Here is a 23,404-nt window from a genome sequence, read left to right as displayed (position 1 = left end):
AGGGGCCATTCCTCTCTGGAATTGAGAGTGCCTGTAACACAGGCTAAGATAACTCTTCATTGGACCTGCTGCTAGGAATTCCTTCTTACCTTTGTATTCAAGATCTCATGACAGAGAGAAAAGCCCAGTCTTGACGTCTCTACTCAAGTCCAGGTCTCAAAATCTAAGGTTGCCTCATGGAGAAGGAAAGAAATACACAGGAAAGAAAACACAAAGCAAGAAGAAAAATAAAAGGAGGAAATAACTGCACAGACCATAATCTGGTGGGAGCCATCATCTTCCCATCTAGTGCAGCAGTTCCAAGGGTGCTGGGTTTGGTAGCCAGCGCACACCCAAGTGACCTGCAGTGGCACACCAGGAGCTGCAGGCAGCGTGTGCTCCTGGAGATCAGAGGGGACAACCAAGGGCTTTGCCCTAAGACTGTGCCTACTGTAGTTGAAGTTGTGGCTCAATCATCACCTTGCCTTCAGTGGTGGTCAGATGCCAAGATGGGTGCTAGAGGAGTTGTGTGTTCTGCCCTGGGGCAACCTAATCAGGTGAGGGATGTATCCTGGTACTTCAAGTAGGCTGAGCAGGACTTACACTGCAAGCTGTGATGGTGCCTTCCCGTGACGCGCCTGGGGGCTTAGTGTCCATCTGCCTGGCTGGACATGGAATGAGCCTTTCCTTTTCCAGGTGCAGCCTCCGGCCCTGTAATCCAGATCATAATTTAGGTATGTACAGTTTTGTTGAATGAGGAGTACTGTAGGCATAATTTTTAGGACTTATTCATGGTGGAAGATGAGATTTGGATCATGTAATCCTTCATAACACAAAAAATCTGCCTAGATTATATGATCGTATGCAATTATTATTTTATTTTGTCACTGAACATTTATGTGTGTCTCTTCTGTAGAGAATCTTTACAAATATATATAAGGCCATGTTGTCTAACACCAGAGTACATTCTTCCTCAGAAAATAATACAGTTAAAAGAAAATAATTGCTGGGGGGGGTTGTCTTTTTTTTTGTGGTGGATTTTTTTTTGGTGTTTTGTTTGCTTGTTTGTTTTGTTTTTCTAGTTATGACCCAGTATTTTAGTTTTATTTCCTCTCTCTGTATTAGGTGACTTAGCTACTTGGGACCTCTCCAGCTCAACCAGAACGTGATCACTTTAGGATAGGTTATGAGATTCTAAGAAAGCATTATTAAATGAAAGCCAATAACCATTACGGAACTATGATACTAGAAAATAATAATAGTTGGTCACACATTAAAAATCTATATATATTGATACAGGCATGGATATATAATTAGAGCAAGATACATATTTAGCAGTATTTGGGCAGCTGTAAGTACATAAAAGGATGAGACTAAGCAGCACTTAATTTTAAAGCTGTATAGATTTTCACTACCTTATAGTTTTGGATGATGTGACATGCAGCTGCTGCTGGTTTGAGTGGATAACAAGAAAGAAGGGAGCAGCAAAAGGTCTGAAGGAAAACCAGGCTCAAAAGTTCTTTCTATTCTACCTGCAAGTCTATACCTGCCTCTAACAAATGGCTGTGGGTTCCACCTTCTATATCACCAAGTCTATTCAGCCAGCAAATGTCTGGTTATGGTGTAGACCTATGTCATACGCTCTTATAATCAACCTTGTTTGAGAGTGGGCATGACAACTTCTTGCTCATCACTCAATCTTTCCATTATTTTCTTTACCTTCCAGCAGTGCTTGGATTTGTTAACAACTTGGGCACTCATTTGTGTCTACCTAAAATAAGATAAATGTTCACAATAATCTGCAGAGGAAAAGACAAGGAATGACACCATCCTGGAGAATTTAACATAACTGGATATGAGGACTGTCTACAAAAGAAAATTGGTCCCTTATGCAATTTATGTAGTTACTCTGCTTCTAAGCTGTTATGCCGATGTGCGTCTTCTCCTGTTTCTCCATCAAGAACATATTTTCATTATTATATATCCATACAATAATACCTCTTAAGGTGCTCCATGATATTTTACCCTAGGCAAACTTTCAAAGCAGTCTTAGTTTCAAATTATCACTCTTGTGACTCACCAGTACAAACAGAAAAAGGAATGTGCACGTTTATGATGTACTGTTAACAAAAAATATCTCTTTCTAATGGTCTTTCATTTGACTTATGATTTCTTTACTGCAATGTATTTCTGAATTTTATCATAACAGTTGCTTGTTATCCATGTAAACTCAAGGGCCCAGTTTCAGGTGGTTAACTGCAGGATTGAATGTGTATTCACAAATGCACAGAAATTCCATTAACGTCATGCTTGCACTGTGTCCTGAGCTTTGATGCTAAAATAGCTAAGCACTTGTTTCTCTATTTCTGTCCTTTCAGAACGCCAGTACTGGGGTTCAGACCTGCAACTTCCCAAAATACCTTTTGAAGAAATCATGTACAATGATGAAAGTGCATACAAGTGGCTGTGCACCCTAAAGAAAGTAGGAATTGTGCTACTAACAGGAGCTGCTACTAGGCAGGGAGAGTTGGTTAAACTTGGCCACAGGATTGGGTTCCTGCGTCTCACTTTTTATGGGTGAGTTAGTTTTTCAATATCGTTGCTTTCCTGGCTATGTAATCACCTCTAATGTACTTCACTTTAGCTCACTGGACCTATTTTGTGGATTAATTTTATTAAAACAAGGTGATTTTTTTTTTTTTTTTTTTTTCCTCTGCATGTTAGAAAATGTGGTGTCAATTAATATTCTGTATGAGAGGATTGCTTTGCTGTCACAGGCAGGGTAGGTAAAGAACAGCAATAACACTAACTGCTGAGAGAAGGAAAAATGCCTGAAAACAGATGATGTCAAATAAAAGACAACTGTAAAATAGCTGCACTTATTTATACCAGGAAGAAAAACAAAAATCCCTAATCCAGTCCCCTGTTAAACAGAGGAAATTATCTGTACTGAAACTTTTTTTTTAACCTGATTTTGGGGCATGGAAATAGATAAGACTTAGATGATATTATTGTGTCTCACATTGCCAAGAAGATGAGCAGAGTACCCATTTCCCTGCTTCCAACTGAGTCTGTTCTGGAAAGCCATGACCAGTCCCAGCAAGCATTTTTTTAAGACTGCTTTTTTGCCAAAGTAAGAGCTCAGCCTGCAGGAGTGCAAGGAGGAACTTGTAAATCATCCTTTTGATGCCAAGAGGTGGTAAACTGAACCTCTATATCCTCAAGCACCTACTAGGTGAGTAAACAAATGATGATGGTAAGTCATGTCTTGCTGAGCTGAGTTGATGACCTCCATCTAGCTAAGGAGCAGCGTTATTAGCTAACATACTGTCCTGTCCTTCACTCTCAGCTGTTAGTATATTTTTTTACAATGCATGTAAAAAAACCTATTACTTGAATGTGTGCTTATTTGTAAGGAAAAATAATTGACAAAAATAAATAGTAACATTTAAACATAATTGTGATTTCTTGGTGCCTGACTAGGCACCAAACCAGGACATTCAGGGTTTCCCATCTGAAAAGATCCGTTCTCTCCCATAATAGAATAAAAGATAATAACATTTATGTCAAGAGTTCTTCTTCACTTGGATTTACCTCTTGGTTGGTTTGCTTATTCTCGGAACATGTGGGGAATAACCAGTGTCTCTAACTTGGTCTAAAAAAAAAAAAAAAAGCTAAAATAGAAGTGGGGAATAAATTTCAACCTTAGCCAGAATGACTGCATTCCCATGAGACTGCAAGTCAGAGGAAAAGATTTTCTGCCCCTTACCTCTCGGTTGTGAAAGCACACAAGCCCTGCTGGCATATGCAACGCAGGTAAGGTTGGTAAACACAGAGCTGTGATACTAGGAAAAATACATCAACCTGGAATGGTAATTGTGAGGCAAAGGGGAGGAAGGCAAACAAAAGGTCCCCTCTTCAAGCTATGATACTTATTAAGACATACTGTTACATCTTCATTTTGTAAGTATCAGTCCAGCACCAGCTATGGAAAAAAATGTCATTGATGCTGTTGACTTCTGGATTTAATGAACAATTTCTAAGGGGCAGAGAAATAGCTATTGTGATATACTAGCAACTTCTAGCAGTGTATAAATTGCTTCTGACCCAATCTTCATCCTTCATTTTTGTTTCATTTACGTTGAGTCAATCTGTTTGTGTAGAATTTTTCCCCACACTTCAAATCAGAAAAGCTGGCTTAAGAAATGTAGAAATTGGCAGAAACTGAAGTGAACTCATAGCACATAGAACAGCCTGTAAGAATGGCATTTTAAAATCTTTTTTCTATTGTCTTCTGAAAAGGGAGGATGGAGAGAATAACTGTTTTAAAATACTGTGAATATTATGAAGCTTTTGTCAGTTCTAGCAGCCATGATAAATAGTCGTAAAGCTTTAAAGGGAGTAATGTATAAATGTTCTAGGGTAGTTAAGATAGCGTACTTTCATTAAAGTGCAGTTTCCTCTCTCTTGTTACTATGCCAAAGGGAAAAGTGGTTTCAAAGTTAACCAGGATTCACTCAGGTTAATCCTACTGAAATAAATGGGAGCAGAACCCCCTGCTTGACTTGGAAACCTTGTCCAGTGATATGAAACATGGTCTACTGTTAAAAGCATTCCTAATGTCGAGCACTTCTATGCCTGGCAGTCTACTGTGGTCTCAATTTAAAACTTTCATCATTAGGAAAATACTGCTGCTTTCTATTTCTGTTTTGACATAATCCTAACAACAGATGTGAGGAGATTCTTAGGGGTATCCAACCCTGATTGTATCTGAGAGTCCTTCACAGCTTTTCTCAGCATCTGAAGGATGAAGCATTTGTTCTATTTGTATCCAGAGAGCTGCACAAGCATTTCTGAGTTAGTAACAAATATAGCAAGCCCCAGATAACAATAACGTTGGTTCTTTGTTAAAGCATATCACTGATAGGAAATATATAGTATTTCCGGAACAACTCAAGGGAGAGGGGGAAAAAAACAAAACCACAGACACATAAACAACAACAACAAAACCAAAACCTACAACCCCTTCAACGTACCACAGATTTGTGCTTGGGTTGCAACAGAACCTTTAGTTTCTTTCCTAAATTTCAGAGGTGAAGAACTGGATCTAGCTGTTCCTAGACCCTAAAACTGGAAATGATCTTTACATTTTCTAGACTAATGTTCTTGACAGGGCCGCCCACTCTGTTTCACCTATTGGCCATGTGCTGAGCCCTGTAACATGTTTTTCATGAAGGCATTCAAAAGATTTTGATATTTAACTCTGCACCAGTGTAAGATAAAAAAAAAAAAAAAAAAAAGAATCTACCGTTCTGCCTGGTAGTCTGCCTCAGCTCTTCATCATCCTTGCCGTTTAGAATTACTGCCAACTGTCTGTTTGAAACTGTCTGCAACCTCCAGCTCCTAACAACTGTGCTATGTTTAAGAGAGACTGAAAAGTTGCTTACTGTATAAGTCATAGAATCATTAAATCGTTTGGGCTGGAAATGACCTTAAAGATCACCTAGTCCCCAGGTTGCTTAAAGCCCTGTCCAACCTGGCCTTGAACCCTTCCAGGGAGGGGGCAGCCACAGCTTCTCTGGGCACCCTGTGCCAGTGCCTCACCACCCTCACAGGAAAGAATTTCTTCCTTATCTCTAATCTAAATCTATTCTCTTTCAGCTTAAAACTGTTACCCCTCATCCTATCCCTATACTCCCTGATAAAGAGTCCCTCCCCACCTTTCCTGTAGCCCCTTTAAGCCCTGGGAGGCCGCTCTAAGGTCTCCCCAGAGCCTTCTCTTCTCCAGGCTGAACCCCCCCAACTCTCTCAGCCTGGCCTCCCAGGGGAGCTGCTCCAGCCCCCTGATCACTTTCATGGCTTCCTCCAGACCTGCCTTGAGCAGGTCTGTGTCCTGATTTTGGGGGCCCCCAGAGCTGGACACAGGACTGCAGGGGGGGTCTCACAAGAGTGGAATAGATGTGGAGAATCCTGTCCCTGGATCTGCTGGACACACTTGATGCAGCCCAGGACGTGGTTGGCTTTCTGGGCTGTGAGTGTCCATTGCTGGCTCACAGTCAGTTTTCCATCCACCGACACCCCCAAGTCCTTCTCCGCAGGGCTGCTCTCAATCCACTCCTCACCCAGCCTGGATTTGTGCTTGGGATTGCCCTGACCCACCTGAAGGACCTTGCACTTGTCCTTGTTGATATTGTGAGGTTTGTGTGGGCCCACCTCTCCAGCCTGTCCAGGTCCCTCGGGATGGCATCCCTTCCCTCCAAACTGTCACCGCACCACACAGCTCAGTGTTGTCGGCAAACTTGCTGAGGGTGCACTCAGTCTCACTGCCCGTGTCACCAACAAAGATGTGAAACAGCATCGGTCCCAACACCAACCCCTGAGGAATGCCACTTGTCGCTGCTCTCCACTTGGACATTGAGCCATTGACCACAACTCTTTGAGTGAGACCATCCAGCCAATTCCTCATCCACTGAATGGTCCATCCATCAAATCCATGTCTCCAATTTAGAGACAAAGATGTCATGAGAGAGAGTGTCAGATGCTTTGCACAAGTCCATAATGTGCATTAACTGTTAGGATGTACTTTCCTTGTCTAAGTTCAGCTAACAGATCTAGACTGCCCTAGGGAGACTTGACAGTTTATCAGTTGTGTTATCAGAATGTTTTTTTTTCCAATTAAAAAAGTTAGTCGTTCCCATCATTGTCTCTTCCCTAGTACAGTTATAAGCCATAATGATTATTAAATTCTTCACCTTGTTTAAAATCAGCTTGAATTAATATTTACTCTCTTTAAAGATGATTTCAATAAAAGTAATTTGTCAGGATGAGTTCTGAGACTTTGAGAGAAATATATGTATTTAAAAGTGTTTTAATACAAAGAACCTCCCACCCATTAATGTACCATACACGATCAAGGTTGAAATATGACCTTGCTCCACACCATTTGAGCAAATAGTGATTAAAGCTCCTTTCACTGTTTAAATCAGATTTACTATTGGTGTTGATTAAACCTTATTTTTATGTTTCCTTAAGTATTAGGGTTCACAATAAAGGAATGATAAAAGGCTGTAAGTCTCCTTGCATTTCTAAAACCTATTTGCTAATTCATGTATTTATTAGACTGCAGAAAGATGGCTTCAATATTATGGTTGTTTTCCAATTGACCATGAATTCTACATTTAAAAGAAAACATACATAGAATATTTAGTTTAGTCAAGTTTTGTGGTTTTCTTTTTTGCTTTTTAAACACAGCTGTAGTATTTGAACGTTTTGAAGTCCAGTTTACATCATTCCAATTAAGCCACCATGGTTAGATTTACTCTAGGTCATTTGAAAGTTTCTGATTATGTTTCTGTGTATGATTAGGCTGATTTTGCAATACTAAATTAAATTCTGAAGAGCATATGGTCAAAGCCTGACATCCAAAGACCAGTTTTGCAGACTAGTCTGGATTTCAAGTAACAGAACCCAACTGCCACAGGGTAAAGTCAACAAGCTACATACAGACCAATGTCCAGCTCTGAAAAAAAGAGTATATGCTCCAGTGTTAAATAAAAGGCACAGTTATAGAAAGCAGTAGTATGTGTATGACACAGTGCACGTATTAGCAGAGCCAAGACTTTCAGGAGGAGAACAAAACTGTTGAATGTGCTTTCGTTTTCAGAATATATTGCCAACTTGCAAGGAGAGAAAGTAACTGTACACACAAAGGCAGCCTGCTCTGGAGTTCAGAGCCAGACTCAATGAGCTGATCTGAGGCAAGTGCGCTATTCCTCACATTTTGACCGTCGTTTCTCCAGTTCAGAGATCAGACACTGTTTAGCTGACTCCAAGATGCACTGTAAGGATGCCTTTGTTAAGGCTATACAGTAAATGCATACCTATTCAAATGTAACTCTCACGGTAATACAAAGATAAGCTGCCAGAACTGTACAGCAGAATTATCTTGCCAAGGAGGTGCACAAGATGAGTTTGTTACTTAAATAGATGAACCTTGACCCAAAGCTTGCTTAAATCATTACTGCCTGCCCCCGAGTTCTTCTGACATTGGATGGAGTCTATGGGAAATATTTTACAAATGCAAGTACCGTCTTTTGCATGTGTATGGTTTGCAGGCAAAACTGACACGCTGCTGCTGAGCATTAATTTCTCAATGCATTGCAAGGAGTTATCAGTTTATCTTTTATCTCTGTTTAAGAGGAGTTTCTTTAATCGCAAATGCTGTATATGGAAGTTGGGTTGCAAAATATTACACCTTTTCAAAAGAGTTGTTCTCCCTTGTGATGCACAGCTATCAGCCAAGTCTCCTTCCTCCCTGAGCACATGCACACATAGTGCAGCCTGACATCTTCATCAATGTTTAGTGGCTCTCATTGCTCTACTGGTGACATTAATGATGACTGCTTTGATTTTTTTTTTTTTTTTAATTACTCTTTAGACCGTTTGTTTCCTAAAAGCTCTGATTGGGGGAGAAAGAAGAAAAAAAAAAAATAAATAAAGAGTGAGAGATGGGAAATCCTAAAATACTGGAAAATACAAGCAGAATTGTGCATAAACCTTGTAACTTTGTATTAAGTGTAGTGGTTTAAGAAATTACCCATAAAGTATTTTTAAAAAATTAAGTCACAAAACTAGTTTCAGATGTTTTAATACAGATGTGTATGAAATGATAACATGCTAAATATATCAGAAAATATAGACCTGTCTTGAAACAACTTCTTAACCCAGTGTTTCTTAGATGTATAAGTGTATAATTCATCGCATGAAGTCTTGAAAAAGACTTTAATGGTTTTGGCTTATTTTTTGATATTAGGGGGAGGGGGGGAGGTGGGGCAGGTTAAGTGTTTTATAAGAAACAAATTTCTTATTTTTTTTAACATGTGTAGCTGGAAGGCAGCCTAGAAATTGTATGGAGAAGAAAGGACTTCTTTCCCTATTGAACCTTTTCTCCTAATTCAACCAGTTTAATTTTCAGCTACAGTTATTGTAGTGTCTGCTCTTATTGCTCTTACATATTTCTCACAGCAGCAGAAACTCCATTGAGTTTTCAGACTTAACAACAGATGTAGAGTAGCATTTTACTGTCTACCTCTTCACCTCTAAAACAGAAGTTGATTTCTTACTGGCATCCAATTTTGAGGTGGCTTTTACAACTGTAATAAAATAATAACTTTAGGCAATTCCCTTGCTATTTCACTAGCATCCAAATACATGGCCTACCAAATATTATAAATAAAAGGATAAATTTGGAATTGGCAAGCTTGCCAAAGAAAACATTACCTAAGCAGGGCCATCAATTTTAAACTGGAATATAACAGCAATGAATATAACCTTGACACATAGAATAACAAAAGCCTTTTTTCTTGTCTAGATGTCTGCTTGGTACATGCTACCTAAAATTCATTACTGTAAAAAGTAGAGACATTCTCTGTATCAGCCATATAAGAATATCAAGGGGTTCTACCCTTTTAAATTAACTTTTTTCTTTACGTTATGGAGGCACAACTCCATTAACAAGTTCTGCAGTCATACCACCATTAATTTCTCCAACTTCTCATGCCCTAGACCTTGTGCTCCTCCTCTGTCCTGAAGTCTTGTCCAGAGCTTGGGGTGGCATGAAGGGATTCCTTCGGGGCCCCAGCCCTCCCACTGCAATAGCTAAACCATCTGCACCTCCAAGAGGCTTCAGCTGCAAGAGAAGGATAAGGGTCCAAAATCTCTTATGAATGAGACTCAAATTTTTAATGAAGTGCAAGACCAAATGATTCAAGTGTGGCTTCAGTTCCTAGCACAGCGGTTTTGCAAGACTAAGAATGTGACAGACTGGTTTTCTGCTCAGGGAGACTGGGCCCACGCTGCCACTTAATGGAAACAATTGCTACACCTGTCTGGTGTGAAATTTCCTCCTCTGTCAAACAGCCTGAGCAATTGGTGTTGAAATCTGACCCTAATTACTAAACTATAAACCATTCCACGCTGCTTTGCCAAGAGTCCTGTGACATTACCCACATTTTCTTCCTTCACCTCTTGTGGGCTCTCCCCATGACTGAGCTGATATTGCAGCTCAGTTGAGACTTTGACAAAGTAAGGTTAATTTTTTTCACATTCAGTGCTGGGCTCTCTATTAGCATCACTGATTTCAAGTCAGTAACTTGAGCTTTGACCAAAGCTCCTTGTGTGGAAGGAAAGCTCCCAGGGACCAGCTCCCCTCTCAAAGTGTAACAGCACAAAAGTACTGACCGCTTTTGCAAAACATTACAATGACTTTATAAAGTACTACCATTCCAGCAATTGTATATATTACATATAAATGAGACAAATTAAAATGCATTAAATTGCATGTAGAACCATCAGGTGACACAGGAGCATTTTAAATTGAAGATATAGTGAACGTAGCTACCTTCACCACTAATGACAAGGATGATATAAGGGGCTATTTTTTGGCTGTAAAATTGAGAACTACAGAAGTGTGGTTGAAATTATCATACTTGAGTATTGAAGTCATGTAGTGATGAATATGTGCTGTAACAAATAATAAAAGCTATTTCCCCCAGGCAGTTAAACACATTTGCAAATAGTCAAGGGGTTTTTCCCCCTGACAACTTCAGAACTTTAGATTTAGTATTTTGCACATTTTCTATACTAAATACCACTCCTAGAACAAAAGTGTTTGTACGCTATATATAAATCATTTTGGTCTAAAAATAATATAGGCTAAAGAACATGCATATTATTATTAAGAAGTAATGCTAGACACACCATCAGAAACATAATATATTTGATCTATAGTGTTTCACAAAGGAAAATGAGTTTCATATTTTCTTTTAAATCACTTATGCTCTTGTGATTACATGGACTGCGTATGGTGACTTACACTTTTCCAGACAAATGTCTGGATCTATAACATGCATCTGCTGAGGACTGTCTTCAATCATGTGTGCTCTGTACAAGCAAAACGTGTGGTTCTTGAATTCTCCTGCATGGTGTGTCATTTGAAACAGATTTTGATTGTGCTGCAACATGATGTATTCACATCTTTGTCATATAACTAAGACCTTTTTTTTTTTCCCTGCAGTTGTCAGTAAACTTTCTTACTGAATTTTGTCAAATTTCAAGGCAGAAACATGTCTCAAAATAAATGGGTGTAGTTCTCAGAAAGAGCATCAGAAAAAGGGAGGAAGTTACAGTCTTTCATCAAGAAATTATCCTTTAGCGGCAAGTCTTCAAGTTACAGGAAGGATCCCCCTGCAAAGGATACTCTCTATTTTTTAAGATCATAAAGCTTTAAAAATAATATTTGGGGGAAGTTACATAACCTCTAACAATTTCTTATTTCATTGATAATCTGCTCTACCTGGCAGGGAGAAGTGGAAGGTTGATAAAAAGAAATTGGCCAACTTCTACTCTTATTTCTGAAGCCTCGGTAATAAGAGGATAACTTATCCTAGCAGATACTTCTTAGTTAGTGTCTTCAACTGAATTTTGCATTTGGCAAAGTACCGCCACTGGAAAGCCGTCATTCTTCTAGATGCTACACTGGGGCCAGATGTCCCCCAAGACATTAAGGTTTCTAGCTTGAATCTAGGGCTGCTGAAATAAGCCTTCTTTGCTGGGGCAGGAGAACACTACTACATCATTATTTCCTTATAATTTTACAATATTTTAATGTTCAAAGATGAATGATTCTTTTGTACTGTGATTTCAGTTTCAGTGTGTACTGTCTGGCATGCTGGCTGGCTGTTTTAACATGTTTTCTCCCTTTCATTCTGAAGACCAACTTGGCAAGTGCAAGACAAAGCAGATGCTAACAATGTGGCTTATACAACTGGGAAACTATGTTTTCACACCGATTACCCTGTTCTGCAGCATCCACCTGGGGTAAGATGAATCTACTCACTTTTTCACAACACAAAAGGGGAAAGGGTAATGTTCCTATAGTGTGAAGTATGGTTAGTGTACAGCAACTCTGATTTGTATTTTAAAAGAGCAATGTAAAAATAATTATATATTAATCTGCATATAACAATCTATATACACATGGGTACACAACATATACATTATGATGTAAGTTCTGCATAACAAGCCCATTGTGTATCGCATAATTTTTAAATGAAATTCACAAAGTATTGGGAATATTACCATATGAGAAAACATTATGGCCCTGTATGTGCTTTTGATGCTGCTTTCATGATATTAAAAGAGTTAGGTGTCTAAATGCTATAGTCAAGTTGTAACATTTTAGGACTCATCTGTTTACCTCAGGAGATTAACATATTAGAAGAAATATGATTAAGATGTTATATTTTGTTCTCTGTGAATTGCTAAAGTTAGACACTTATTTGCCCTTTTGTAATAGAGAAAAATGGGGCATTCTGTAAAGCTGGACAACAACCACAGAAAATACATTTTCACCTAGTCCCTGTCATATCAAAGTCTAATCCACATAATTCACCGGAGAACTGGAAAGTAGTAGGAACAGGTACAAAGAAACAAAAATAACCCTGGAAAAGTTTTCATCTATAAAACTTCCCCTTCTAATGTTGTGGAACATTTTGTATCAGTTGTTCGTATAATTAAACAAAAAGTCAATGTGATTTATCCTCAAGTAAATACCAAATACTTCACACTAACATCACCTTTTGAAATCATTTAGATACTGTTCATTAACGTGGAATAAGAGTGAAATAGGGTTTCATTAATAGAAAATGTGAAGATGATGTATACAGATGTGAATTGGCTCACTGCCTTGTCTGTGCCAAAGCTCACACTCTGATATGAAACATTAGAAAAAGACCATAAACTTTGTCATACAAACGTGCTTGTAAGAAATAAAAGTATTAAAGTACATTGAATTATTGCTGAACAATGTCTTAAAAGTGCAGTTTTCTTTATTTACTTTGTTATTACGCAATATTTGAATTCTTAAGACATGTTTACTACAAATATTTGAATAAATGTTTTTAAAAGCATGATTATTAGGTTCAAAACTGTCCCATAAAAATAGTTTTAGGATTTCCTAGGTTTTGACCTGGCAACTATTTTTCCAGGAGATGTCCCTATTAAAAAAAAACGAAACCACAACTGATTATCAGATCTAGCTCTCTCAAATGCAAAGCTAAATTCTCATTTGAACTAAGTTCTCCCTTTGAACTTTTTCAGAATCATTTACCATGACGTACGTTACTGCAGCCCTCCTCAGCAGTGCCACGCTGTCCTTACCCTACACAAGGCCAGCTGTGGCCACGACAGAAAAGAGCTTGTTGCCTTGTGCTCCCTTCAGTGGGAGCCCTGGGTCCTCCCCACAGCTTGCTGGCCAAAAGGAGCATGGCAGGAGGATGGGAAGCTGCTTCATCACATGAATAAACTAGTTTACATCCTTTCCAAACAAGTCCCCCTTCTGTACTGTCGGTTATTTGTTTCCCCCCTCACCACCATCATCAAGGTCTGTGGGTCTAGCTGGTGAGGAGATTCTGAAACAAACCCTGCTCTCTGCTCCTCTTTCTCCTCCTGTTTTTGTTTTTGTTTTTTTCTCCTAATGGTCTCAGAAATAAATCACCATCATGTAAGAGAGAAGTGAACGCCGTTACCATTGGTTGTGTCGTTTGGCTGAGATGAACAGTTACACTTCGTGCAATGCTGGTCTCTCTAATGCCACAGGGAGTTTTATTGCCTCTGTCAGTAGCTCAGATTTACACTGCTGCAACCAAGAGCCCAGTTTAGGCTTTCTGCTCCATCTTACACCTTGGCAATTTCACTGTGAAGCGAAATGAAACTGTCTTAATCCTACTTTATCATAGAACCACTGGGCTAGTTGCCTTCAGTGACAGCCACCTTTACCCCTCTGTGATCAGATAATTCACAGCAGGTTTTGTTTCTGCAAGAGAAAGCTAATGTTCCTTGTTGAGATAAGACTGCAATGCGTTTAAAATTATATGACTGCCACAAAGAGGGACTCAAAGGAAAGAAGCAAGACCAGAGCTTTGCAGTTGATTCACAGGTTGCAGGCATTAGGAGATATCCCAAATGGGATGGATTTATGAACATGCTACTTTAATTTTCTGCCTTTGTGATAGTGGTGACAGAGTGCTGTGAAGCTGCAGTAACAGGAACTCAGTCTTTCACTGAAAAAGAAACCAACCACAAAAACAGAACCACAGATATGAGAGAACTGATACTACTCAACTTGCTAAATATGCAACCTAATTCTTTTTGTAATGAGATGTTAATTCATTCCAGGTTCAGTTTCTCCACTGTATAAAGCAAACGGATGCAGGAGGTGAAAGTGAAGTTGTAGATGGATTTCATGTATGCAACAGGCTGAAGGAACAAAGTCCTCAGGCATATCAGATCCTGTCCTCTACTGCTGTAGACTATACAGATGTTGGGGTGGACTACTGTGATTTTGCTGTGCAATGTAAACAAAGGATTATAGAGTGAGTAGTTTCCACAACATCGAAAAATAAAATCCTTGTTGCATGGTGGATTACGTGTTGGTAGAAGAAGGTCTGCTCCTGCCACCTTGTGGGAAGCAGTGGTTTAACTTGGTCTGTAGTTATTTCGGGGGTGGTGGTTGGGGTTTTTTTGCCAGTGTATGATTTGTTCGGTGCTTTGCACCACCATAGCATAGTTTTCCTTATTTGGTTTTGCCACAAACTATCAAAAAGTCGTGGTACTTAGAGCAACTCCTAGGTACAGACACAGGTTAATAGCAGCTGAGTCTGTTACTAAACTGTAGCCGACATACATCTGTATTGTGCCAAAGAAAGGTCATAGTTTGAAGCCTTTAGATTAAGAACTATATAATATAAAAATATCAAATACGAATGTTCATAATTGCTTCTGAATTTACAATTAAAGAATATAGAATCTAGATTTTTGAGCAAATAAAGTATCTGCACTTTCTCCTGATTATCCCTTTCCCTAGTTAGGTTTATCAAAATCCAACCCAATAACAATCTGAATTTCACTGTAGATACATACTGAAATTCCAGCAGGGGAGTTCAGTTGCTGTTTAACCATCTTAAAATGTTTCAGTAACAACATAATACATTCAATTTCATTTCTTTGTTTCATAGCGTGGATTCCAGAGGCCAAGCAGTTCGCATCAATTATAATAATGCAACAAGAGACACAATTTTTGACATACCAGCTGAAAAAGTGAGGCCGTTTTATGGAGCTCTAAAGGAATTTGTTGATTTATTAAACAGTGCAGAACACAAGTTTACTTACAAGCTGAAACCAGGTCAGTAAGCTGGTTTTCCTTGCAATGATTTTTCATGTTTTTCCTAACAGTAAAAACAATTCAGCATTGTTAGTGCTGCTATTGAGAGGAACTTTTCGTCCTTCTATCACCTATTTTATTTTATACTGCATCCTTACATTCATCTCATAGATTTCTTTTACCATTGTTGCACTATAAAGAAAAAAAATCAGAAAGGTGGTGAGGAAGAGAGTCTATCTATTGATTAGTCCAGTGTATCTTTATGTTACATAAAGACCCCAACCATAGAGGAAATCGTAACCTGTCATATCAATAGCACCACAGTTAATACATGCCACGTGTAAGACTGCTGTGCCATCCCAGTTTAGTGTCTGTTCATAATTGATACATGATCACATACGTGTTTTCCTCTGCTTCATTTGGTGCTTTGGGCTATATACCAATATTAGCAGGGCACCCTCCCAATAGCTGCAAGGGTTGCAGAGCACCTTGAAGATGATACAGATGCATAATGTGCATAATGCTGAAGGAAGCAGAACAGCACTGTGGGGAATTCAGTTATCATCTTTGCTTAGACACCAAATGCCAGTGTAATGCTAGATGAATTAACAAAGGCCACTGCTGCTGTGCTGCTTTTTCTGGGTGGCCTGTGCAAGACATCTGGAGGTAGATCAGCAGAAGCTCTAAGTGCTCTAAACTTCAACTGGAGTTGTACAGGGCTGTGTTTTGAACATAAAACATGCTGCAAAAATGCCCTTTATGCTTTAAAAGTCAGTCCGTGCATACATTTAAATAGTTTGGCTTAATCTCTGTTCTTTCATTCTCCAGTTATAAAAGAAAGAGATTAATAGTCCCTCATGTCTCAAGATATGTTACAAAAGTAAATTCATAAGTGTGTCTGATTGCCTCGTGTACTATGATGCTATTGTCTTTAAAATGTCTATGCGGAAATTATTCTCTCTATTGGGAACATGCGATAAAATAATTTATAAGATCCCATAATAAATGGTAAAACAAAGTACCTCACATTACATTAGTACCATCCATCCCATTAATTTCTGCATCAAAATGGTGGTAGAGGGGAGCGGGGAAAAGGAAAGAGAGACTATAGGTTTATTTGATTAGAGTTTTATCATAGTGGTGGCACACAAGGGAGAAAAATTAAAATGGCATGCCAGATTTTATTATGTGATTCCCTAACTTTCAATGGTTTCATTTTGTTCTCATAAAATTCTCTCAACAGGAATAGTAATGCAGAATATGTGTAGTATAAATAGTATCAGACGGATCAAATAAAAATCACCCTACTGGCTTTCACCCTTTTTATCCTTCTTGTGGATTAGCAGTAGTAGCCTTTCCGCTCAAGGCCTGCTTTTCTCAGTGTAGACTCCCCTACCACTCCACTTTTTAACTCCTGGTTATACAAGAAAAGAAACAGAGGTCAAAAGGAACCTGCCCTGTCTGCTTTGGAATGACCAGCTAAATTAAAATTGCTGTGTTGTTGCTGTGTATCTCCAGCCGAGCTACTTGAAATTATTGCTCCCTAACTGTCGATACAAATATACCTCCATGTTATCTGTTTGATGGAATCAACTATAACATACCCACTATTAAACTTTGTGCAATCTCTTTATAGGAGACATAGTGACGTTTGACAACTGGCGTGTGCTTCACGGTCGCCAAAGCTACCAGTCGGGATCAGAAGTGACTCGTCACCTGGAAGGTGCCTATGCAGACTGGGATGTGGTCATGTCAAGGCTCCGGCTCCTCAGGAAGAGAGTCCTGAATAGGGACTGAGCTTTCCTCTAACTAGAATGAGCAAAACCTAGATTGTCTAACCTCAACAACAACAACAAAACATTTAGAAATCATGTTTTCAGCAACTAACATCATTAATATTTTTGGGGGTTCAATAAGCTAAGAAACCTGTTGTTCATAACAATTTAAGATTTATCTGTGCCCTGGTCTTTTAATGTATAAAATGCATTGTTACCTCTGTCAGTTTATTTGCTTTTAAAAATCAGTGTGCAAAATGGCTTGAAAGATTATCACTTTACTGAGCTGACTGAGTATTCGCAATGCTTTCCTTTGCCTCTGCATATATACCTGCCCTCCCTAAAAAGCTTGCAAGGCAGCATCAAAATAGAATTTAAAGTATTATTTATTAAATGTTTGTTATGAACAGCACCCTCCTCTGTTTTCAGAGAGGCATTCTTTATTGCATAAATCATAACTAAAATTCATTATCAAAATAAACAACCACTGCTAGGAATTATTTTTATATATATACCTTTCTAGGTAGAACTCTGCTTTGATACAAGATCTCATTCAACAGATGCTGTATTCTGTACATCCTGCTGTATATGTGATGACTATCACAGCCACAAATAATTTTTGCTACATTTCTAAGTCAATACACTCAGAAACGATAGAGCTACCAGACAATGCATCATATTAATTTTCCTCTGTATTAGGAATAGAAATAAATCTCAGTGTAGAGGTCACAGATAAGGTCAGAAATCCCATCAGATGCTGTGCACAGATGTAATTAAGATCTGCAGGCCAGACAGACTTTTGAGGAAATCCAGGAGAAGGAATGCTGATGCTGCTTGGTGGCTAGAAGCCACAAAGCACAAGAGGTGGTTATTGCCTCTGCACCTGTCAGAGAAGTGGCAGCTGAACTCAGATCCATTTTTGTTACACCAAATCCAAGAGCACGCCTCCGATAGAATTGGTCTGCGGGATGTTTCCTCCAGGTTGCATTCTGCATAGAGACTACGCTATGTAAAAATTACTGCAGCCAAAGTAGTGAATTTTTTCCTATATTCAGATGCCAAATTGAATACCCAACGACATGTCCAGTGAGTTTACTTTTCACTGTCCTTACAGCTGCAGAGTTAACAGGACGCCCTCTCACCTGTGCTGCAAGCCTGGCAAAATAACCACACCTCCACCCTCAGATACGTTCTGTTCAAGTATTTTTTTTCAAACTAGAAAATCAAATAAATCCTAGTCTTTTCCTCATTGGCTAAAACAGTAGAACTACAACTACAGAACTAAATAACCATAGAATTAAATTTGTTGACACAAAAAACCCAACATAAGTGAGACCCTAACACAAGCTTGTAAACACTTCCATAGCTTCCACTCATCATTTACAGTCAACAGATATCTCAGCTGAATAATCAAATAAAACTAAATTAGGATTTGATCATGACATAGCATAGTGTGGTTTGAATCCATTCCTCTTTAATAAGTAGTGAAATGTTTTTATTAAAGTTTTGACATTAAGACATTGCGTAACAAAACTGGCTTTTAGTCATGGTTTGATTTCTCAATGCCTCCTTTAATAATTAATTATGGCAACATGAGGAAAGTATTTTTTGCCTTTGCTATAAAAGGGGGAAAAGATGAGGAAAGTTTAATATCTATATTCTGTGAGGCACCAGCAGTACTGTGCTTTAACTGTGATATTTTCCATGTAACAATTTTAAAAACTTAAGACGTATTGGGATTTATATCAATGGTTAATAGGGAAGAGGCTTTTATTCTGTACTTTTCTAAAAACTATTTTATTCAAATTTCTGTTTATTAAAAGCTATTATGGAACTGATTACTGTTTTGGGCTCATATCTAATCTCACACATAACTTCTTACACATAGATATGAAGTAATTATTGTTATATACAAATGTTTGTAAAAATGCTTAGACCTGGATCCATTCAGGTTTGTCCTTTATACTTAACATATAGTTAAAATACAGCTAAACCCATAGCTTTGAACAGCTGCAGGTAAAACAAAAGAACAAACAAAATCAATAAATCTCTCAATGGATCTAATTTTGCACTGCTGGAATTTTTTGTCAGTGAAGGATTCCCTATGAAAAACTCACACAAGAGATTCCTGAAGTTCATGCTTTATGTCTGAGATATACTGTACTTTATATACCCACACCTCCTTGAACTGTCCATGTTTCCCTAAAATGTTTAATAGTAGTGTTAAATAAATAACAGAATCTATTTTTTTAAAAGGCAGCTTTACAGATCGCAGAAGTATGCCGCATACACAGGCAAGATGGGCAGGTGTAGGAGTGCTGTGTTTCCAGGTTACCAACAGCACAATCACTCTGCTTGCATGCAACTTGCAGCATTTAATCATGTAGTATTATTTATAAACATAATTCAAGCTACTATATATTTATCAAACTATTTAATGCAGAACAGAGTACAAATAATGATAAAAACTGTTCATCAGTGGAAATGTGAAGTCTTGCACAAACATAATCTAATCCCTGCAACACCCCCCATGAGCATGATATCCAGTTTGACTGGGAAAGGGTCAGACTACCCATCCAAACCTGATGCACAATCAAAACTTACATTTCTGGCTGCCAATCTTCTGCTCAATTTCTAGAATCCAGCTATATCTATATCACAAATTTTAATTTTAAACATATTTGCATATTACTACAGTCATACTGGAAAAATAGTGTAGTTGTGTAACTATCCACAAAGTAGATCTCCTGATGACTATACTGGTACTTGGTCAGGCTAAATAATGGAGGAAGCCCCATATGGGTTTATTTCCCCTTCATCTCCAAATCCACACCAAAGAATGACATTGCAAAGCTTTCAGATAGATCTGGCTTCTGATCTGCCTGCAGTACTGACACATGTGGGTCGCCCAGCATGGGTACCCCAGCCCTCGTAGGCCACCAGGCCCAACTGTCTTACAACAAGAAAAATTAGCTGGTAATAGTGTTTGCAGGACAACTCTGAAGAAGCTCTGGGCTGTAACCAGAGGGTGCTAATAGACATGACTTTGCTTAGCTGGTTGTAGCCCAGAAGCTGTAACGCCATGTAACCTTCGTGCTGCTCAGGATACATCAACTATCCAGCCTGTGGCCAGCAACTGCCTGCATGTAATGGGCTCATGGCACAGGTGGAGAAAGAGGAAAGATATGTAATCATTTTATTACCTGCAAATGCCTTTTCTCTTTTGTCCTAGCTTTCTCCTCCTCCCATTGCATTTTGTAGCGTTGGATGTTGGAAGCAATCCTACTGAATTGTTTTCATGAATAATTTAAAAATATTTTTTATATATCAGATTTCCAGCTAGTTTTTAAAGCTTGCTGTAAAAGCAAGTGGCCTCTTGGGCATCTCAGTGCACTCATATCTCTGCGGATCACTTCGGCACAGCTCCGCTTCAGCCGCTGCTGAGCTACCTGCAGCACGTGCCAGCTTTGGCTGGGTGGGCAGTAAACCCAAGTTCAGAGGTTTCCAAATGCCTATTGTGGGAAGAAAACTGGATTAGCTGCCCAGCTTTGCAAGTTGAAATATATTGCTATTTATATATATATATGTCCAGATATATCCAAAATGTTATTTGTATACATGTACACACACACAAGTCATGTTGCCCAGAGGTAGAAAGGCAGATGAAGTCCTGTTTCACATTTGGTATGTACTGGGTATGATTAGGGCAAGAAGGCGCTCTCTGAACAGCTTACACAGGTCTTGCCTAGCATACCACAGGCCGTACGGCGTGCACATCTCAGCTGGAAAAGCCTGGAACAGACGTGGTGGCTGTCCCGGGGTCACATCACACAGAATCTTTTAAGCAGAGTTCCCACTGATTTGATGGTGGCGTAAAAGATGAGAAAACATTATAGCCAACAGGCTGTTCTGCAGCAGTGGGAAACACAGGCACTATCTGCTCCCTGATGCTCTTCAGGTATTTCTGTGCAAAAAGACATTTAGCCATTAGGCTCAAACTCCATTGGTACTTTCACATTTATTTGTTGTATTCATTTTTACTGCAAGTTGAAGAGGTAGTTATACTCACTAAATTAATGATCACTTCGTGACTGGTTCTTCCTTGGTCTAAAATACCTTGAGTTTGTAAGTTATTTGTACAAGTTGACAGTGTATAGAGCCCATACTGCCGCTTAAAACTCACACTTCTGTAAATTCATGGCAAATTAAATGCAGCCTTTCATCACATGTGGAATATATCACTCCTGGAAAATATGTATTTATTCTGTACTGTGTTTTTCTCTGACACAAATCAGGGAAAGTACTTGGTGATCCTGTCTCAAATTCTCCCTGAAGCAAATGTGTTTTTATTCTAATTTACACATTCACGAAGCTAACTGTTAGGGCAAGCCCAAATTTGAAAGTTTCATGTTGTAAACTTGAAATCACTTTTGGTAAAGGCTAATATAATAAATATATTTTATACACACGTTTTTAAATTACAGCAAAAGTTCACCCCCACCCTTTTATGTCAGTCCAGTCACACAAAAAAATAGTAAAGACTGAGATGCAGAAAGAGAACAAAAATTCTCTTTAAAAAAAACAAAAAGGAAAATAAATCACAACTGCTCATAAGATACTTATTTTTCTACACAACATCTGATTAAGGTCCTGAAAAGGAAATTGTCAGAGGCAGGGAACTAGCTACACCGCCTCTACAAAACAGTCACAGTATCAAACTTTAACTAAAGCATAGGCATGGCAGCTATATGGGATGTTTCTGGCTGAAACTAATCTCATTACTGGACATGGGAATTGATCTAAGAAAAGGTTCACAGCCACCCTTTCTGCCCTGGTGCCAGTGTTGTGAGAACCAAGGTGTGGGCAGGGGTTGGTGCTGCTCCTCCCAAGGGCACGAGGGAGGGGAGAGGCACATCTCCCGGTCTCCTGCGACATCTCCTGTGAGACGGTGCTGGGGAACAGGAAAAGCAGCTGGAGCAACAAGCGAGTTACTGTTTTCCCCAAGTACTTAAAAGGATCTTTAGCAGAGCCACGACAATTCAGAGTGGCCCCAAGGCTGCTCTGAATTGTGTCAAAGGCATCTGGTCAGTCAGAGAATTAGGAGCTGGTTTTGGGGTGTTTTATGGGATATGACCTGCTTTAGTTAGCAAAATATATTTATAGTCAAATGTTTATGTATTTTTAATGACTGTTTTTTACTATGTAAATGTGCCCAATAACTTTAAAGCAGACAGAGGATTTTCTTTGTTGCCATGCCACGATACATGTCATTCCCCATTAGCTCAAGTAAAATAAGGCAGGAGGTCTAAACATGTGGATAGCAGAGCGTGGCTTCTCTATTGTCCTTTCTTTCCAAGCAGTCATTTAGATCAATAACTACTTGTGTTGGCAATAATCAAGATATGCCTCTCTTTCAAGTTATTTTTGGAAGCATTCAAAGCAGCACAGATCACAGCGCAATGGACATGGAGAAGATACAGCGATTTTCAAAGTATATCATACTCAATTTCTGAAATCTTGGCCTGCTTTTTTTCTTTAATCAAACAGGAATGTTGTTATGAAAATGTGCTAAGGGCCATATAATGCCCTTGAAAGGAAGCGGGTGAGGAGCAGGCTGCTGCAGCGAGCTCTGCGGTAGCATACCTTTGGAACGCTGCTCGTGACGGAGGAGCTGCTCAGCTCCCTACAGCACGTCTGGAAACCAGCAGGACACGACTCTCTGCCTTCTAACCACCCCAGCCCATCGCTGTCTCCAGTCCTTTGCTGTCTTCAGTACTGTACTCGTGACTAAGTTTTCCCACACTGCTTCCTTGCAACTTTGTTTTCCCCTTGACAAGCAAACACACAGGACCGGGGCAGGTAGGAGGAAAATTCTACCCATTCATTTTCTTGGCTCTTCTACAGGATTGCCAAGAAAAACAAATGCTACACAGCCAGATCACATGATTTTTTTTGGCAACTGCAAAGGTTTAGAAAAAGCCTTTCCTCATCCTTTCGCCACACGGCAGTTGTTCTCTTACAGGCACACCCTGCAAGGAAATGGAGGAAATTTTGCGCATTGTATTTGCATCTTCTTGACTCCATCACTCCCCTCCCCTCATAACACCATCCCTTTGCCCAGAACCATGCAAACCCACTAGATTTTTTAACCTCTATATTGTTATTTATGTTACATGTTTTATGTACTATTTGCTTTTTATCCATTGCCATTATTTCAATTTTTATTAATTTAAAAAGCATAATTTAATTTTTTTTTCATAATGACTAGCTATCAAAGGAACCATCGGTGTCAGACGTCAAAATGTTGTCTCCTCTAGTGCACTTGACTCATCTCCAGAGCTAAAGACTTACTTCTGACTTTTTTTTTTTTTCAGATTAATTCTTTTTGAGTAAGAAGATACAGTAAAGGGGTAACCCCATATATTTCAGA

General features: G+C 39.0%; 1 protein-coding gene across 3 annotated transcripts in view; it reads left to right on the top strand.

The window, feature by feature from the left end:
• BBOX1 (gamma-butyrobetaine hydroxylase 1) overlaps positions 1 to 18,812 on the top strand; it is a 56,586-nt gene extending 37,774 nt beyond the window's left edge. For all 3 annotated transcript variants that reach the window (XM_033006973.1, XM_042785469.1, XM_033006974.2), the window contains exons 4-8: positions 2,358 to 2,556; positions 11,751 to 11,856; positions 14,215 to 14,411; positions 15,054 to 15,220; positions 16,836 to 18,812. In XM_033006973.1, coding sequence (XP_032862864.1) covers positions 2,358 to 2,556; positions 11,751 to 11,856; positions 14,215 to 14,411; positions 15,054 to 15,220; positions 16,836 to 16,996 — 830 coding nt within the window. In that variant the 3' untranslated portion in view covers positions 16,997 to 18,812. The remainder of the gene's footprint in view (positions 1 to 2,357; positions 2,557 to 11,750; positions 11,857 to 14,214; positions 14,412 to 15,053; positions 15,221 to 16,835) is intronic.
• The last annotated feature ends 4,592 nt before the right edge of the window (positions 18,813 to 23,404 follow it).

Source organism: Tyto alba, unplaced genomic scaffold (assembly GCF_018691265.1).
Source record: "Tyto alba isolate M040663 unplaced genomic scaffold, T.alba_DEE_v4.0 Super-Scaffold_8, whole genome shotgun sequence".
NCBI classification, from domain to species: domain Eukaryota; kingdom Metazoa; phylum Chordata; class Aves; order Strigiformes; family Tytonidae; genus Tyto; species Tyto alba.
Note: the sequence above shows the minus strand (reverse complement) of the source record. Positions and strands in the feature narration are given on the sequence as shown.